Below are 19,361 nucleotides of genomic sequence, written 5' to 3'. Positions count from 1 at the left end.
ATTCTTTCTAATCCTACATACTGTAAACTGTACTTAAAGACACCACAGCCAGTCGGTTTAGGAAAGTGTAACCTTACTGGCCCTTGGTTGACATGTCACTAAATACCCAGGTGTACAGACATAACCAAGGAACTCCACCCCAATAACTATTATGCAATGGAACCTGGAGGTTTTGTGTGTGTGTGTGTGATAATTTTGCTGCTAATTGACCTACTGTAATTGCACATAAAACAGCAAGCAATGAGCAGTTGTAAGTTTTGACAAACAAGCCCCCCCCTTTTTTTTTGGAGACAGGGTTTCTCTGGGTAGCCCTGGTTGTCTTGGAAATCATTCTGTAGACCAGGCTGGCCATGAATTCAGAGATCTACCTGCCTCTGCCTCCCAGGAAGCATATACCTTTCAAACCACAATCAAGATATGGCTGGCTTTTAACTCTAATGAATGACAGGCATGGGGGTTTGGATGAGGGTTTCCACACCCATGGCAGCTCCTATCTTCAGTCATGCTCTTCTTTTCCTTATGTAGTCCAGTCTTGCCTCAAGTCCTCTAAGTAGCCAATGATACTCAATTTCCCATTTTCTTGTCTCCCTCCTGAGCTTTGAGATTACACACCTGTGTTAATGTGCCTGGTTTATTTATATGGTCCAAGAATGGAAGCAACATCACATATACTAGGCAAATGTCCTACCCACTGAGCTACATTCCCAGCTCTCATGATGCTTCTGTCCCAATTCATTTTTCAAGGTAACCAGATCAGAAGCCATGTCCTAACACATCTGACATAGGTGGTCACTTTCCCTCCATTTCTCCACAGACTTTTTCTCCAGTGGACTGCTCTTCCTCCATCTTTTGCTGGTGCCTCTGCCCCTGGGGTTCTAACGTCGATATACATCAGAGCTCAATCTTTGACAGACTTTTTAAAAAAATTACTTTTACATGTTTGCTTGCTTATGTGCACTGGGTATGTGCCTGGTGCCCCAGGAGGGCAAAAGAGGGCGCCAAATCCCCAAGCACTGGAGTCACAAGCAGCTGTAAGCTGCCATGTGTCCTGGATAGCAAACTACAGGCTCTCTTCAAGAGCAAATGCTTTTAAAACAGAGCTCTCTCTGACCCAAATGCTTTCATTTTGACCGTATCTAAACATTTGCTTTTCTTCAACTTCACTTTGCAAGCCTATGTTACTGTCGAAGCATAGAAAATCTCCATTTCTGGGGCTGGAGACATGGCTCAGTGCGTAATAGCACATGTTGCTCTTATAGATAATCCACATGGCTCACAACAACCCAGTGACTCTGATGCATTCTTCTGACCTCCAGAGGTAGCAGGCACACACAGCACGCATATATACAGGGAGGCAAAATATTCATAAAGTAGTAAATAAATCTGAAAACTTTTTTTTTTTTTTTCCGGAGACAGGGTTTCTCTGCGTAGCCCTGGCTGTCCTGGAACTCACTCTGTAGAGCAGGCTGGCCTCAAACTCAGAACTCCACCTGCCTCTGCTTCCCAAGTGCTGGGATTAAAGGCTTGCGCCACCATGGCCCTGCCTAAAAACTTTTAAAAAAAAATCTTCATTTCTAAGTCTGTTCCCCAGCCTGAGTAGACAGGTATGTCCAACCTTTTGACAGTGAGACAAAGTCATTACAAAGTCTGATTATCATCTACAGAGTTCATGTGAATTACATGATTTGATTTACAAGGGAAAAAGTATCACAAAATAAATCTTAAATGAGTTGCTCTTCTGATTTTGTGTTCAGACCAAAAAAATGCCAACATGCAAATCTAAGGCCTCCAGGAACTGTTCTCAGACACTGCCTAGACCACTCCACCCACTCCTCCTCCTGTGCATCCTTCAGACCTCAGCTCCATGCCAGGTCCTCATCTGCTCTCCCCACTGCAATCCTTTCCAGAGTCTAACTTGTTTCTGATAAACTAAGGGAATGAATGGACTCCCCAACAGCCTGAGAGGCTCCCCTGCACCTGCAAGGACTGCAACAGAGAAATGAGAGAAGATACCGGTTTCCAATGTGTTTATTACTAATATAAAAAAAAGTTAAAAAGAAAAAAAAAATCATTCTTAGTTCTCCAACAGCTCTCTCTCCTCTTGCGCACACACCTCCTGACCCACTTCCGTCGGGCCTGTTCAAAACCCACCACGTTCACTGCTGTTTTCACAGAAAACACGCAGGGCCGGGGAAGGAAGGGGGTCAGAGATGACAGCACTGTTCAGGTTCCATCCAAAGACGGGTGGAGTTTCACAAAGTCAAGCCAAAGGGTCGGTGGCCTCACAACGACAGAGCCTAACTAAACGGGCCAGGCAGGAGCTGTATGGGGAGGCCTGCCTGAGGCTTTCCAAGACACCACTGGCCTGTCAGACCCAGAATGCCCGACACCAGGAGAGGGCACGATGGGGAGGCAGTCTGAAGAAGTCTCACGTCCTCCCGTGTTGGGAGGTAGGTAAACTCCAGAGGGCACCAAGAGCCTCACTTGATTTGGCAGAAAAACTTACTCTAGTGTTGGGAAGTCACACACACACACACACACACACACACACACACACACACACACAAAACCCGCCACGGACACCGAGGAAGGCTACAAAGGGCGTACAGTTTCACAAAGCACAGTGACCACAGGCCTTAGCGGTGGGGTTCATGCTACGGACAGAAACTAGGACGTCCAAAAGCAGGTAGAGGCCGTTCAAGGAGCAAGTCTGCACCAGTCACTCAAACTCGACCTCAAGGCCAGACAACCTGGTGCACTTCCTGGCAGCTGCAAACACTGGGGTTTTACGTGAAAGGATTTAAAACAAGCAGCTAAAGGATAAGAGACTGCTCCAGGGCTCTTGGGAACTGAGGGCAATACTGAGGGACAGGTGGACAAATGCACAAGAAACAGCACCAAAGGTTTCCTGTTGAGCAGTCTTTTGGCAGAGGGGAAGATCCAGGAGGCAGTGGAAGGTAGCAAGATGGGGTCCCGAAGGTCTCTACAGCCTGGATCAGAAGACAGTGTGCACTGTGCACTAGTGACAATCACAGCTCTGGACCTCAAATAGGAGAGATGATGAAAGGGGTGGATGTGTCAGTGCTTGAAGGTGACAGAAGAGCCTTCAAGTAGCTAAGATGGAGCCACAGAGAGTGCATGGCCACTAGGTCAGAGGGCTCCTTCCAGCCTGGGTGGGAAGGCACAGTCTCACAGAGGAGGTCCGTTGACGCCTGGATGGTAGAAGGCACAATGGTCTTCATATCGACAGTGGCCCTTCTTAGAAAAGTGTCGGCAGATAGGGCGGTCAGACTTGTCTGTGAATAAGGGAAAACAGCAGCTTAAAAACCTCATAAACCGGGCAGTGGTGGTGTACGCCTTTAATCCCAGCACTTGGGAGGCAGAGGCAGGCAGATCTCTGAGTTCAAGGCCAGCCTGGTCTACAGAGTGAGTTCCAGGACAGCCAGGGCTACACAGAGAAACCCTGTCTTGAAAACAACAAAAAAACCTTCTAAGAGCTGGGTGAGGTGGCTCACACCTGTGGTTCCAGCATTCAGAAGGCCAAGACAGAAGACTGCCACAAGTTTGAGGTCAACTTGTCCACCCACCCCCAATCAAACACAACTTTCCTTTCTTACCCCCTCAAAAATCCTAAAAAATGTAATAGAATGCAGAGAAAAAGCCAAAGTTTCTACTATACACTGTTTATAAGTATTTTGGTTTTCCTTTCTATTTGTGGTGCTAGGGATAGAACACAGGGCCTCAGCATGATACATACCTTGCTCAATCACTGAGCAAGTCTCCCAGATCACCAAATATTTTGGAAAGACAGTTTTTCTGAGGGAAGAAAAGTGTTCAGGACTATTTGTACCTCTTAAGGCAGCTAGGAAGCTGGTAGTCCAGTGCTAGGACTCTGCAACACGGAGAAGGCCCTGCATTAATTCCCAGTGCTTCTCAGTGAGAGCCCAGAGGAGATTCCCCAGGCCTGCTGGCACACAGACCACAGCACAAACTTAACAAAGAGGGCCTGGCCTTACCTTCCATCATCTGGGGGCTGTCCTTGGGTGGGTAAGTATTCTTGACAAGAGACCAGCTTCTGAGCCTTCGTGGGTTTCTCGCCTCTTTGTAAAAGCTTTCCCTAGAGGGACCCCCATGGCCTGGCCCAGGAAAAGGAGGTTCGGTATTGATACCCCACCAACCACGACCATACGGGCTAGATCGAGGACCGAGGCCTCCCCGAATGTAGCCTCTACCCCGGGGAGGAGGCGGGAGACTCAGCAGTGGGGGAATCATCCGTCCCCTTGATCCTGGAGGACCCCTGTGGAATGCTACAGAGAGAGAGAGACAGGGAGGTGATTGCTGGGCCACTTAGTCCTGACAAAAGCCCCTCCCCTCCCCTGCTTACGACAGCAAAGCACCGACACACCGACTTTTAAAAGTACACAAATTAACTATCACGTTTTCACCTGGATTTCCACTGCTGTGTTAAAAAATATGCTTTCTAAGCGCTTTTTAGCTCCTGGTGTGGGGAAGTGAACCCAGGACCCTGTGTATGCTAGGCAACTGATTACTCTCATTACTGAGCTAAATCTCCAGCCTCAAAAGAGCCATCCATCTGTGTACACCCTTTCCTCCTCTGGAAGGTTGCCACCATCCTAACTTCTAATGTGACAGGTTGTAGATCTGCCTGGCTCTGAACTCTGGGCTCTTCTGTTAATCATGAGAGTCAGGTTGTCTGGGTTGGTGGTTGATTTTTTTTAAGTGTAGCATCCTATTACATGGACTGATGTGATCTACTGATGATGGAATGGACATGTGGGTATTAACTGTGTGGCCACAATAAACAATGCTATGAACATTTCTATGTGTAGTATAAATTTCTGTTCAGACTACATGTGGCAGAGGATTGCTCAGTAAGAAAATCTTCCAAAAAAAAAAAAAAAGTGCTCCAGGCGTGGTGGCGCTTGCCTTTAATCTCAGCACTTGGGAGGCAGAGGCAGGCGGATTTCTGAGTTCAAGGCCAGTCTGGTCTACAAAGTGAGTTCCAGGACAGCCAGGGAGATACAGAGAAACCCTGTCTCAAAAAACCAAAAAAAAAGAGAAAATCTTATTAAACACAGTTTCTGAGTAGTTCTCAACTATATACTGCCCCCCCCCCCCCCCCAGGCGGCTTTACAGCTTCCAAGCATTGGATGGCTCAGACTTTCTCATTTGGTTGATTTGTTGTGTGTGAGAGAAACAAAAATATATATGTATGCTCACATATCACATGTGTGTCTTATGTCCCTGCAGGCCAAAAAAAGGGTGTTGAACCTAGACCTGTGAGCTGCCTAGTTCTACTAGACCATGTGGTGCTAAAAATGAACCTCAGGTTCTCTCTAATAGCAAGCTCTTTAGCCTAAAAAAAATAGATTTCTAGGGGCTTGCGAGATGGTTCAGTGGGTAAGAGCACTGACTGCTCTTCCAAAGGTCCTGAGTTCAAATCCCAGCACCCACATGGTGGCTTACAACCATCCATAACAAGATCTGATGCTCTCTTCTGGAGTGTCTGAACACAGCTACAGTGTACTTACATATAATAAGTAAATAAATCTTAAAAAAAGTAGATTTCTAAAATTCCAGAATAAAATATTTTTCTAAAATTTATTTGTGTGTGTGTTGGGGACATGTACATAGATATCATGCTGCATGTGTGATAAGAGAGACAACTTGTGGAATTTGGTTCCTGTACTACTTGGAGTCCAAGGATTAAAGTCAGTCTGTCAGGCTTGGTGGCAAGCACTTTGACCTGCAGAGCCATCTTGTCAGCCTGACTCACCTCAACTATTAAGTAAATGGTTTAATACCGCAAGTAAGTTCATTTGTTGGGAAACAGAATCCTAGAACCCTACACTGTAAACCCGAGACCAAAACAGAAACCTTTAACAAACCCCTTTCCTTACATCTCCAACAGTTCCAGTAACCCACATTCTAATGGTTTTTATGAGTCTGACTTCAGATAGCTCATGTGTTTATGGGCCCACTTTCTTAATATTGTGTTGAGGTTCTACTAACAACATTTTCTTCCTTTTTCAAAAGAAATATTCCACTGAATGTATATATATATACTTTTAGCATAATGGCAGCCGGGGCTACATAACAACTGTCTTCAACAAAACAAAACAAAACAAAACAAAACAAAAAAACCCAAAACCAAAAACAAAAAGACAAGCCTAGTGATGCCTAACTTTAATCCAAAAAGTTGGGAAGCAGAAGCAGGCAGATTTTCTCTGCATTCAAGTCTAGTGTGGTCTGTACAGTGAGCTCCAAACAGCCAAGGCTACACAGTGAGACCTCACTGCAAATAACACAACAAATCAAAACAAACAAAAACTCAAATCCCCAAAGACTATGCTTTCAATTCTTGTAAATATAAACCCAGAAGTGGAACTGTACTTATTTGTTAAATAGGGTCTCTATGTAGCCCATGCTAGCTTCATAGCGTAAAAGTTCTCCTGCCTCACCCTTCAAAATTGTTAGATATGTGCTACCAGGCTTGGCTTATTTTTAGTTTTCTAACAAAGCTCCATATTATACATTGTAGTTATGTGGTTCCATGTCTATCTGGTTAACAGTGTTATCTGATTAATATAAGTCTGTGTTATTGATTTAGTTCATTTATAAATACTTCCTTTATGATTAACATATGTGTGTGTGCTTTTTGTCTGTGTGTGCCAGAGGCTGACAGGGTCTCACTGAACCTGGAACATTCTGATTCAACTATATTTGCTAGCCAGCAAGTCCTAGAGTCTGTCTACCTCTGCCTTATCACTGTTGGGCCCAGGTTTTTGTTTTTTTACATGGTTGCTAAGATTTGAAATCAGGACTTCAGGCTTTTGAAGTAAATACTTCAAAACTGGACCACCTCCCACAGTACCACTCCTCCTGTTCTTCCTCGTTTTACTTTTAGATTTTTTTTTTGTTGTTGTTGTTTGGTTTTTTTTTTTTTTTCGAGACATGGTTTCTCTGTATAGCCCGGATTAGGCTGGTGTTGAACTCAGAAATTCGCCTGCCTCTGCCTCCCAAGTGCTGGGATTAAAGGAGTGTGCCACCACAGCCTGTCTACTTTTAAATTTTATACAGTGTCTTATATAGGCCAGGCTAACACTGAACTCTGAGCTTTCCTGCTGCCGCTATGCCTGGTCTGTGTGTTGTTTACAAACGCTTACCTACTCTAAGACCATGAGACATGGTTAACTTTTTATAAGAATGTTTATTTTACACTCTGCTTAGAATTGATGTTTTTATTTGGTACGACTATAACAAAGTCAAAGTTCATAGTTTTACACACACAAAAAGTCCAATTGAGACAACTCTGTTTACTGACAGAACCACTTCTTTGATTTCATCTTTACACAGAATTCTGTGTTCATATATCTACAGGCCTCCGATTGCACTCAGACAGGGTCTCATGTAGCCTAAGCTAGCTGGTCTCAAATTTGCTATGCAGGAGAGGCTGGCCAAGAACTCCTGATCCTTCCACATGTTAAAAATTTATGTTGACATCCTGTGAAAACCACAATGTCATAGCTACTGCAGCTTTTCACCAAATCTTGCTATGCCCTCTCGCTTTGGTCTTGGTAGTGTCCCATTTAGAGCCTCTATAGTGGAGAACATTTATTTCTACACAGAAATAGAGACAGACCTAGGAGTTAATCTGGAAGAAAAGTAACATTTTGACAACACTGTGTTTCCAAACGGTTAATATATGATCCCTCATTTAGGTACACACAATCCCTGGACTTTTGTTTAAGTCTTTAAAGGTCCATCCCTTCTCCAGGGCTTAAAACACGAATCAGGGCCCAATTTCTCCTCACCTGACTTGGGATCACCAGGCTTCCCGTTAGCCATGGGGGGAGGGCCCAGAAGGCTGGGTGGTCCTAAGAGCAGACGTGAAAACACGGTCATCAGAACGGTGCAAAGGACTGATCACCTCGTCCTTACGTGGTCTTATTAACACTCAGTTTTTAACCAGGTAAGTCATATATCCACTCAGCAGTGCCGCAAACTCTCACCCCGTCCATCTGCCCGTCCCTCTGCAGAGTTGTTTGAGAGTCCATCAATGGGTAACAGAGGTCTCTAACAGCTCTTTCCTTACAGTGCTGTATCCACAACATGCCAGTGATTTCACATACCCCAATCCCTCACCTTAACTGTTGGCCCATAGTTTTTTTCTCCTCTCCTTCCCTCGGGGGAGTAGTTCACAGAAGGTTGACCTAACCAGTGGAAGTGTGGTCACAAATTGTCTTCCCGATCATCACAATCTGTAACATCGCTGCCACCCCTCTCCCCCGCCATTCTGCGGTTGCGCAAGCCAGATGTTTAGCCGAGCCGCCACCTCCCCTGCCTTCTCCAGAAAGGATTAGGAGCCAGACTGAGGTTGAGGGTTCAAGCAAGCGAAGCCCTCAATCCAGGTTCCACCAGCATCCTTCCCCCCACCACGCCCCACCCCACCTCCACGCGTGCGCCCTTTCTCCTTCCGTTGGCACCTCCTCCCCCGCATTTCATTCTCGCCTAGCCCCCTGGCCCGCTGACAGGCGTGTGCACGCCCTGCCCCTCACCCATGGGGCGCTCATCCTCCTCGTCTCCAGGCTCGTCCCGCTCGGACAGTGCGAGATGCTGCTGCTGCTGCTGCGGCGGCGGCTGGTCCTGCTTCTTTCGTTTCGGCATAGCGGCTGCGGCAATGGCTGCAGCAAGATTTGGAGGGCAGTGAGGAAGGGGCACACTAGCTTTCCTTCCGCTTCCGGGTGGGCGATGGGCCGTGTGACCGAGGCGCCCACTATGCCACTTCCGGGAGGTCGTGGATGTGCCGCGGCCGTTCGCTCCTACAAGGTGCCTCGCTCACCCCGCCGTGCGTGGGGAAGCTTTGCTCCCCCTTGTGCAACTAGTTCCTCTCCACGTGGGAAAGCACCACCCCATTCCAGTGAGATACTGGAAAGACAGGCTTCGGGACTCTGGCGGCACGCGAGAGGCCTGTCGCATCCTAAGGTCGCCACATCCGGGCCCCCGTTACCATGGCAACACCTACAGCCACAACTCCGTGCTCTCTGACCTCTCTCCAAAACTCCTTGTCCCGCTCGCTTTTCCTCCTCACCCGCGCTCGCACGTGTGGCCCGTGAACCTGCCTCTTCCGCAATCTCCTTATCGAGTCCTGTCGCCGCAGGCCAGTCCACCGGACAGCCAGTCCACGGGGCAGCCAGCGCAGCCCCGGCTCTCCCGCCAGGGGCCATCCTCTCCTGGCGGCCGCGCGGTGGGGCGTGTCCTCGCCCCGTCGCCCGGCCCCCGCCAGGTGAGTGGCAGCTCCCGGGAGCGCCGGGCGGCGGTGACACGCGTCCCCCCTCCCGCGACTGCCACTTGGTAGCGCCCGTGACGGAGTCGGCTCGGGCCTCCCACGCGCGTCTCCCGGTCGCCGCACGGTGCATCCCGGACCCGCGGACTCTCACGTGCCACCGCTTGCATCCCCGCCGCCCCGCTCCCCGCCGCTCCCCGCTGACGTCACCGCGGCCCCGCCTCCCCAGGGCCCCGGGCCGCCGGCGGGGGCTGCCCGGGGGAGTCAGTTGCGGCGGCGGGGAGCTCGGCGGAGGGCGGGCCGGGGCTCCGGGGGCCATGCCGAGGAAGAAGCCCTTCAGCGTGAAGCAGAAGAAGAAGCAGCTGCAGGACAAGCGGGAGCGGAAGCGAGGTCAGGGAGGGGGCGGGGCCGCTGCGCAGCTCTGGAGGAGGGCTGTGCCGGGGCATCGCGGGCGGGGGGTGGGTGGGCTCTCGCGATCCCGCGTGGGCTGCCACGGTGGGATTTCCCGCAGCGGCGGGACGTGGAGGGGTGGAGGGTGGGGGATGGGAAACTCTGCTGCTGCTGCTTCTGCTGCTGCTGCTACAGGGCGCCGTGACGACCTCCAGGCCCAATCCGGGACGGGCTTGGGTTGCGCGGTTGGGAGGATGGAGCCTCTGGAGAAGTTGGGGCGGCTGAAGAAGAGCTTGTCCTACCGGCTCGGGGGGGCTTTAGGTCCCCCTAAGAACCGGTGTATACTGGCGTCACCGGCCCCTCCCCTCAGGGCTCCAAGATGGGCTGCGCTCCAGTTCCAACAGCCGCAGCGGTAGCCGGGAGCGGCGGGAGGAGCAGACGGACACGTCGGATGGGGAATCCGTGACCCATCATATCCGCAGGCTCAACCAGCAACCGTCCCAGGGCCTGGGGCCCAGAGGCTACGACCCCAACCGGTAAGCCAAGGAGAAGGGCGCTGGCCGCAGTTCCCCCGCCCTCACCCTTAGGAAAAGCTTCCGATGAAGGATTGAAAGTGGAACTAGTGAGGCTGGAAGCCAAGAAAGGTGGTTCTCCCTGGATGGGCCACAATCTTGCCTTCCAATGGGGCTGTCAAGAGTTTGTTTAGAGGAGACTTGAACACCAGGAGAGGAACCTTTGCAGTTTTGTGGTCAGAAGAGGAGATTGTTTGTCACAGGACTCCACTAGATGTGTGGTCCCTCTCCCCTTAGATACCGGCTGCATTTTGAACGGGACAGCCGTGAGGAGGTGGAGAGGAGAAAGAGAGCGGCCAGAGAGCAAGTGTTGCAACCGGTTAGTGCTGAAGTGTTAGAGTTGGATATTCGGGAAGTGTATCAGCCTGGCTCAGGTGAGTGAGGGCTACTTGTGTATGCCATCAGCCTGGGGAACTTGCTGGCCAGAGAAGGGGTCCAGAAAAAGTCCTCATGCTTATCCGGTCTCTTTCCTTGTTTTCCAGTCCTGGACTTTCCCCGGCGGCCTCCTTGGAGTTATGAGATGTCCAAGGAACAGCTAATGAGCCAGGAGGAGCGGAGCTTCCAGGAATACCTTGGGAAGATACACGGGGCGTACACTTCGGAGAAACTCAGCTACTTTGAGCACAATCTGGAGGTGATGGTGGCGTGTTGACTGGAGTCGACATACTGTGATCTTAGTGTCCTGGTTCAGGCAGCAGCCAGACTGAAGACCGTCTCTCTTCTGATCTTTTCAGACATGGAGGCAGCTGTGGCGGGTGTTAGAGATGTCTGACATCGTCTTGCTCATTACTGACATCCGACATCCGGTGAGGACTTTGAAAGGTTTGCAAGGGGAAAGGGGATGATTCTAGTATGAGAGTGTTCTGAGGCAGGAATTGGAAGGCAGGGAGATCTTTGTTTGTTTGGTTTTCAAGACAGGGTTTCTCTGTGTAGCCTTGGCTGTCCTGGAACTCACTCTGTAGACCAGGCTGGCCTCGCACTCAGAAATCTGCCTGCCTCTGCCTTCCAAGTGCTGGGACTAAAGGCGTGCGCCACCACTGCCTGGCTTGTTTAGTTTTTTTAAGACCGGGTTTCTCTGTATAGCCCTGACTGTCCTGGAACTCACTCTGTAGACCAGTCTGGCCTTGAACTCAAATCCGCCTGCCTCTGCCTCCCGAGTGCTGGGATTAAAGGCGTGCACCACCACTGCTGGCTGGCTCAGAGAGATCTTTGTACACCGTTTGGCGGGTGTGTGTGAAGGCTCTGGATTTGCAGGTGCTTGCCATCCCACTTGTAGTAGGTATGCTTGGAATTGGGAAGCCACAGAGGTCAACCTTGATGTTCCTCAGGCGATGACACCATTTGCATTTCCTTTTGTTTTGCTCTGCTCTGCCACCGAGGATGAAGCCCTGGGCCTTGCATCTTGCTCGTGTACTAGGCCTGAGCTATTACCACTGAGTCACACCCCCAGCCTCAGGAGCTGAGCTTTTTATATTCATCTCTGATCCTTGTCACCCGCACATATGATGTACACAGCCATACACACCTAACACAGACATGGACACGCGTGCATAGAGCTGTGCAGGTGTGTACACTTACATGGTTGTGTGCACATAGAAGCAGGTGTTACTTCTTACCTGGTCCCTGTTCCTGACTGTCATCACCTCAGTGCACTTAGACATTGTCAGACTTGCCTCCATTTCTCTCATCATGACCTGCAGGAAGTTCCCTGAGACTTGCCCAGGTTGTTATTAACGCCTGCGTTGCCTTCCCTGCTCGGTGTGGCTGGGTTAACTGTTTTCACCACAGAGTCTACTTCCGCCAGAGCTGTGCGTGGTGACAGGGAGCTGGGGTCAGCAAACTCTTGACTTGCTTCTTGTCACTCTGTCCTCTTACCAATTGTGTCACAGGTTGTGAACTTCCCACCAGCACTTTACGAGTATGTAACTGGAGAGCTCGGGCTGGCCCTGGTGCTGGTCTTGAACAAGGTGGACCTGGCCCCGCCGGCTCTCGTGGTTGCCTGGAAGCATTATTTTCACCAGCGCTACCCCCAGCTCCACATCGTCTTGTTCACCTCTTTCCCTCGGGACACGCGCACTGCACAGGAGCCTGGTGGTGGTGAGTGAGCTGCAGAGAAGATGTTGGGGGTGAGATGAGCAGGGGTTGGGGAACAGAGAGGTTGGTTGGCAAGGGTACCTGATGTGGGCCTGAGGGCAGCAGGAGAAAGAGGCACATCTTCACTCTCTCAGTCTTGAAGAAGAATCGGAGACGGGGGAAAGGATGGACTCGGGCGCTGGGACCAGAGCAGTTGCTGAGAGCCTGTGAAGCCATCACTGTGGGGAAAGGTATGTAGTCCTTGGAGGGAAGGCTCAAGGGCTCATTTCTGGATGCCCCTCTAATATACACACTTAGGAAAGTTGTAGAATAAGGTCCCCCACCCCCACCCCTCGCCAGATGGTGGGAAGGAGAGAGGCAGGAGTGGGCAGGGGCCTCTGTGGTTTGATGTCCTGAGTAGTTGTAGATGTGCTGATGGAGAGACTCCATCTGTGACTCCAGAGTGGGGTCCTGAGAAGGCTGGGGAAACTCTGGTCTGCCACAGTACACATTGGCACTCCATGATTCTTGGCATGATGGTGACATCAGCTGTGTGTTCATGAACCATCGTGGCCCCGGGATGAGGGAAACATCCTCTCTTTTCTTCTTCAAACAGTGGACTTGAGCAGCTGGCGTGAGAAGATTGCTAGGGACGTGGCCGGGGCCTCCTGGGGTAACGTCTCTGGTGAGGAAGAGGAGGAGGAAGACGGGCCAGCAGTACTGGTAGAGCAGCTGACTGACTCAGCCATGGAGCCCACGGGCCCCTCCAGGGAGCGCTACAAGGACGGGGTGGTGACTATTGGCTGTGTAGGTAAGGACTCAGCAGCCTGCCCTAGTGGCCTTCTTAGACTCTGTGTTTTCAGTATTTGTAGAGGAGGGAGCTAGGCCTGTTTGAATTTATGTCCTTCAAAGAACAGCCTTTGTCATTGTCCCTGAGGGAACAGAGAAGGGTGCCTACTGCCGTGCAGAAGTTCTGTCTCTTGTTGGCTCTGTCAACACAATCAAGTCCTTAAGCTGTTGAGTCACTTGAGAATGAGGTTGCTGATGCACAGTTTAAAGATGGAGGTGAGCAGTGGCCTGCTGAGCCTCACAGGGCCTGGCAAGTCATGAGAGTGGTGACAGTGGTGACTGTTGTTAAGTCTTCGCAGTGCCTGGTGCTCTGAGTAACCCGTAGGTACTCGTTTTTCAGTTGTGGATACTGGTTTCTAGGACAGGGGTCCTTAGGTCTCAGCTGGAGGCCAGCTCGTGTCAGCTCCCCCCTGGGTGGGAGCCCTTTTCCGAATGGTCAGGGAGTATCTCCCTGGGTAAGAACTGTGTCACAAGCTCAGCCTGGTGGTACTCACCTTCCGTCCCAGCGCTTGGAGGCAGAGGCAGGCGAATCTTTAAGTTCAAGGCCAGAATGGTCTACACTGGACAACAAAACCCTGTCTCTGAAAGGAAAAGAGCTTTGTTCAAGCAGCAGTTCTCACCCTGTGGGTCACCGCCCCTTTAGGGGTCACGTTTCATTTTACGTTAGGGGCTTACATTACAATTCATAACAGCAGTAAAACCACATTTGCAAATTAGTGACGAAAATAACTGTATGTTGGGCTTACTGCAGTGTGAGTGTGAGGAAGGTTGAGCGCCACTGCAGTACAGGAGAGGGTACAAGAGGTGAAAAGAGACCTTGGTAATTAGTATCTTAGATGTTTGTGGACTTTTATTTTGTTTCAGATTTTTTTCTCTGTGTGGTTTTTTGTTGTTTTGTTTTGTTTTGTTTTATTTAAGGTTTTTTGAGACAGGGTTACTCTGTGTAGTCCTAGCTGTTCTGGAACTCACTCTGTAGACCAGGCTGGCCTCGAACTCAGAAATCCGCCTGCCTCTGCCTTCCAAGTGTTAGGATTAAAGGCGTGCACCACCACTGCCTGGCCTCTATGTGTTTTGATGTTTTGCCTGCATATATATATATTATATGTGTGTATCTGGTTCCTGCAGAGGCCAGAAGAGGGCAGTGAATCCCCTTAAGTTGGGGTTGTGGACTGTTGGAAGCCACTGTGTGTGTCTTGCATGGGCTATGATTTCTCTCAGCCCCGAGACAGCCTTCTACTCTGGCAGTTTGGATCTTAGTTCTAGTTACATTCGAAGCCAGTGGTGGAACGGCAGGATCTGGTTTCATTTAGAAGTTTGTTCTTTGCTGAGTGGAGTGAATGATGGGTGGGAGATGGACAAGAAGGGAAGATGCGAGTCTGGAGGACAGCCAAGAGCTGCTGAGAGGAGTTGGGCGTGGTGCTCACCCTGTATTTCCAGAGTTTGGGAGGCCAGGGCATGAGAATTAGGAGAGCTTGAGGTCAGCCTAGACTGTGTAGTGAATTCCAGGCCAGCTTGGGCTACAGGTTGTGACCCATCTCAGAAAGAAAAAGGAAAACCAGCCCCTCACCCCCCAATAGTTGCTCAGAGGGAGGTGATGGAAGCATAGGGGGCTGGGACAGAAACATGACGTGAAGGTGGGGAAAATGGCTGTGCTGGTGGCTGTACTTGGCACCAGAGAAAGCAAAGAGAAACGAAGGTGGTTTGTTTGTTTGTATGTTTGTTTAAAAACCCATGTGGCTGGAACTCCTGAGTGGAGAACGTGGGAGAGAAGCCAGGTGGAGGGCTGGAGAGCGGAGAGGAGAGAACTAAGGGGCTGCTGGGAGCTGTCCCACGTGGAGAGAGGCTCAATAGCTGTGAGTGAGGGGTCTGGAGCTTAGAGAAAGGAGAACTGGGGCTTTCAGTTTAAGGAGCCACTGGGAAATATGCAGAGTACTTAATGCCATAGAACAGGAGAAGGTAGGTGAGGAGAAAGCTTGAGGGCTGAGGTAGAGCAGCAGTTAGTCTGGGCAAAGCAGAAGGAGAATGGGAACCAAGAAGAGTCTGGAAGTGAAGTGGACACAGTGCCTGAAGTCTCACATCTGTGAAGCAGGGCCGACAGCTGCTGGGAGCCTGAGGAGGAGGAGAGGCCATCCCAGAAACAGCATCCTCTGCATGGGTCCACCTGGGTAGAGTCCAGAGGCTGCAGGGTAGCTAGCATTGGCTTACCCTGAATGCTCATGAGGGTCTTGAGAGCAGGGAGCAGGAAGGACACTCACCTCACCAAGTCAGGATGAGGCTCTGCATTAGGAGATGGGCAGATGCAACTCCGAGGAAAGTGCTGTGCTCAGGTCCAGCCCAGTGTACTAGGATCTCCAAAGCTGCTGTGCATTTTTTTTTGTCTGTGTTCAAGCGTTCAGTCAAAGGGGCTGGAGAGATGGCTCAGGGATTAAGACCACTGTCCGCTCTTCCAGAGGACCCTGGTTTTCAATTCCCAGTACGCACTGGTAGCTCACAGCTGTCTGTAACTTCAGTCCTAGGGGATCTGACACCCTCACACCGACACATGCTGGCAACAACATACTCAATGCACATATTATAAGATAAATAAGACACCAAGAGGACAGTCACAAGGGGAACTCAGGAATTGGTAACACACATAGCTGGGTCTTTAGGACTGTGGGTTTGTTTTTGTTTTATGTGAGGTTTCTGTTGTTTCTGAAACAGTCTCACTGTGCAGTTTAGACTGTCCTCAAGCTCTGAGCTATCCTTCTGCCTCAGCCTTTGAAGTGCTGGGATTACAGCCACGTGTCATCACACTGGGCTAGGAGTTTTAATAGGAGGACAGAAAAGTCTGCTAGTCAGAGGGGAGCTGTCTCCTCTGCTACCCCTGGAGAAGAGGTAGCCTGGTGTGCTGGGGAGGAGCTGGTCAGCTTGTGCATCTTCTCTCAGGTGCTGTGTGTGGACAGAGCTGCATGCCACAGGGCTGGGCTTTTATCAGGTGACTGAGATGCAGGACCAGGAGCTCGAGGGCAGTGTCTTGGACTTCCAGGTTGCTGGATCCTGGGCCTGGAGGTAGATCAGCAGAAAAGTAGACGTGCTGAGTGTGGTATAGTCTTAAGCTCACTTTTCTATTGCTGTAAAGACACACGACTAAGGCAACCAATAAAAGGAGATACTTCATTGGGAGCTTGTTTACCGTTTCAGAGGATGAATCCATGACCATAATAGCAGGGAGCATGGCAGCAGGCAGTTAAGAGGGAGGGAGGAGAGGAAGGGGGGATGGATGGACAGACTGACTGATAGACAGACAGACTAGAGAGAGATATAGAGAGTTTGGGTCTAATGTGGAATTTTGAGTCCTCAAAGCCCACCCCTAGTAACATACCTCCTCCAACAAGGCCATACTTGGTAGACTAGTGGTGTTCAACCTGTGGGTCCTGACTCCTTGTGTGGGGGGGGTGGGGGGGGAGTTCGAACATCAGATATCCTGCATGTCAGATATTACAGTACAATTCATAACAGTAGCAAAAGTGTAGTTAGGAAGTAGCAACAGTAATTTTGTGGATGGGGCTTCACCACAGCATGAGGAACTGTATTAAAGGGTCATAGCATTAGGAAGGTTGAGAACCACTGTCCTAGTCCATCCCAAAACGTTCCCACCAGCTAGGGGCCAAACATTCAACTATCTGTGCCTCTGGGGGCCATTCTCATTCAAACCAGCACAGTGTTACCATACTGGAGCCCCAGCCACTGCTCAGCTTCTCTGGCCCACAGTCCTTTGCATTGCCTTTCTAGGTTTTCCCAATGTGGGGAAGTCCTCTCTGATCAACGGGCTGGTGGGGCGGAAGGTGGTGAGTGTCTCCAGAACGCCAGGCCACACCCGGTATTTTCAGACCTACTTTCTCACCCCCTCTGTGAAGCTCTGTGACTGCCCGGGCCTTATCTTCCCCTCTCTGCTGCCCAGGCAGCTGCAGGTATGCGGTAGAAGGGGCTGGATCCAGATGGGGAGGAGAGAGGGTGGACCTGTGCAAGGTGCTAAGTGCTGTTTCCACAGGTTCTGGCTGGAATCTATCCCATTGCCCAGATCCAGGAGCCCTACACTTCTGTGGGCTACCTGGCCTCCAGAATCCCTGTGCAGGCCCTGTTGCACCTGCGTCACCCAGAGGCAGAGGACCCTTCGGCTGAGCACCCCTGGTGTGCCTGGGACATCTGTGAAGGTGGGCTTCCTGGCCTCTCCCTTTTGTTTCTTGCCTACCCTGTCCTCCCCACTCAGATTCTGGCCCCAAGGAAGGAGTTGTCTGGTTGCTCCTAAATTTCTTTGCTACAATCAAGAACTCTTCCCTGGACTGTGTGGAACACTGAAAAGACTGGGTGTGGGGCTGATGGGACTGGAGTCTGGTTCCCGGGCGTCCCTGACTGTTACCGTTTTCTCTGTTTAGCTTGGGCAGAGAAACGTGGTTATAAAACGGCCAAGGCAGCTCGAAACGACGTGTACAGAGCAGCCAACAGCCTCCTTCGCCTGGCAGTGGACGGCCGCCTCAGCCTATGTTTCTACCCTCCTGGCTACAGCGAACAGAGAGGTGAGAGCCCACGTGTTCTCCACAGTCCCTACTGAGGGGCCAGCCTCGGGGTAGACCTCAAGGCCAGCCAGGGCTACTCTGGGCAGTTCTGGTGATAGTTTACTGATGTGCAAATGGGTGACGTGGCTTCAGCAAGGTGGCTGTGGGGACTTGAGGGCATGCAGGAGCTTTGTCAGCTCTGCAGGTAGGGGATTGTGTGAGGGGTGTGTGCCAGCACTTGAAGACTTGCCTTTGCCTTCACCTCTGCCCCAGCTCTTTTGCTCAGACATCTGTTTGTGTTCCTCAGGCACCTGGGAGTCTCACCCAGAGACTGCAGAGCTGGTGCTGTCACAGGGCAGGGTGGGGCCGGCAGGTGATGAGGAGGAGGAAGAAGAGGAGGAACTGAGCAGCTCCTGTGAGGAGGAAGGAGAGGAGGACCGGGATGCAGATGAAGAGGGAGAAGATGAGGACACCCCAACTTCAGACCCTGGGTCCTGCCTAACGGCCCGGAACCCGTATGCCCTGCTCGGGGAGGATGAGTGCTGAGCGCCACCTGTACCACATCCCCCTCGGCAGCTTTGCTTCTGGGCTGAGCTGGAGGGGTCTTCCCTTTGCCACCCTGATTGTGAATAAAGATTGTCTGCTTTGTAGCCCCTTCCCCAGGTGGCCTGAGGTGAGAGCGGTCGGTCGGTGTGGGCTGACCGCTGTGGGAGGCTTTTTGCCTTTCTTCTTCATTCTCTTTGGGAAGTAGAGCTATCTGAGGCTGCTGCCCACTCTCTCACATAGCACTTTAGGAATCCCCATGGACAGAGGAGGTCTATGGAAGGCTCCCCTGGTATTAGCCCTCCTCTCCTTGACTTCAACAGAGTCCTGTTACCCCCTGTTGCCTGGCCTTGGTTTTACGAGCGCTTTGTGGGTGAAGGAGCCGTGGAGGTGTATCACCACGGAAGCTTTTTATAGGGATTTTCTAGACTCAGTGAACATTTATCAAATCTGTGTCTGGGACTGTGCTAAGTACAAAACCCTTTGTATGGTGCCGGAGCCAGGACTGGTCATGACCCAGACCTCATGGAGCACAGACTTTGGGATTAAGATGGGTGTGTGAAGGTTCTCCAAATTCTGGGAACCTGTGGATTATATTCTGGAACTTACTCATACTGAAATGTAAATATGACAAAAAGCTTGTGAAAAAAATTAATGAAACGTGTGCAGGCGGAGACTTAATTACAGCAAACAACATTCACTGTTGGAGCAGAGCGGCTCTTTAAGTCGCGTCAGGTCCATTAATGAGCATGGGAGCAAAAAGCGCCAGCTGTGCAGAACTGGTTCTTGAGCCCATTTGCTCTGGCTTGGGGTGGAGTTCAGACTGTTTAAGGTCTGACCCAGAAGTTGGCAGGTTGTTGGGGCCATCTTTAGGAGTTCTCTGTATCCAGTGGAAATGAGAACCCTGGGCTGAATTCCTGGTGAAAAAGGAGGGGGCAGCCACAGTGTTGTCCAGTCGGGCGGCAGCACAGACTGCAGGGGTGGCTTGCTCTGTAGAGGCATCTCCTTCAGGTCCTGGGTCAGTAGCATGTTCTCCAGCGCCAGCGCCAGTCTGCCAACCAAGAGAGAGGAACCTCTATTGAGAAGAGG

At 50.8% G+C, this 19,361-nt stretch overlaps 2 protein-coding genes across 7 annotated transcripts; one reads left to right on the top strand and one right to left on the bottom strand.

The window, feature by feature from the left end:
* Positions 1-2,010: 2,010 nt before the first annotated feature.
* On the bottom strand, positions 2,011-9,626 carry Prr3 (proline rich 3). Of its 6 annotated transcripts, none has more exons than XM_085833062.1 (5): positions 9,071-9,485; positions 8,580-8,705; positions 7,836-7,898; positions 4,017-4,307; positions 2,011-3,296 (listed from the first exon to the last, which is right to left on the bottom strand). In XM_085833062.1, exons 1-5 carry the CDS (start codon positions 9,438-9,440, stop codon positions 3,190-3,192), a joined length of 957 nt encoding a protein of 318 aa, XP_085689188.1. In that variant the 5' UTR covers positions 9,441-9,485; the 3' UTR covers positions 2,011-3,189. The 6 variants fall into 6 exon arrangements, with proteins under 6 accessions (XP_085689188.1, XP_029327347.2, XP_021004771.1 ...); XM_029471487.2 differs by having other exon boundaries at positions 9,113-9,485; XM_021149112.3 differs by lacking the exon at positions 9,071-9,485 and adding an exon at positions 8,167-8,234 and having other exon boundaries at positions 8,580-8,728.
* Gnl1 (G protein nucleolar 1) lies at positions 9,447-18,379 on the top strand. The gene is made up of 12 exons (XM_021149109.3): positions 9,447-9,697; positions 10,068-10,233; positions 10,507-10,643; positions 10,752-10,903; positions 11,004-11,075; positions 12,159-12,366; positions 12,498-12,593; positions 12,959-13,153; positions 16,966-17,144; positions 17,225-17,387; positions 17,610-17,750; positions 18,037-18,379. The coding sequence occupies exons 1-12, from the start codon at positions 9,625-9,627 to the stop codon at positions 18,273-18,275; spliced, it is 1,821 nt and encodes a 606-aa protein (XP_021004768.1). The 5' UTR covers positions 9,447-9,624; the 3' UTR covers positions 18,276-18,379.
* The last annotated feature ends 982 nt before the right edge of the window (positions 18,380-19,361 follow it).

Source organism: Mus caroli, unplaced genomic scaffold (assembly GCF_978045245.1).
Source record: "Mus caroli unplaced genomic scaffold, Mus_caroli_1 scaffold_18, whole genome shotgun sequence".
Lineage (NCBI taxonomy): Eukaryota > Metazoa > Chordata > Mammalia > Rodentia > Muridae > Mus > Mus caroli.
Note: the sequence above shows the minus strand (reverse complement) of the source record. Positions and strands in the feature narration are given on the sequence as shown.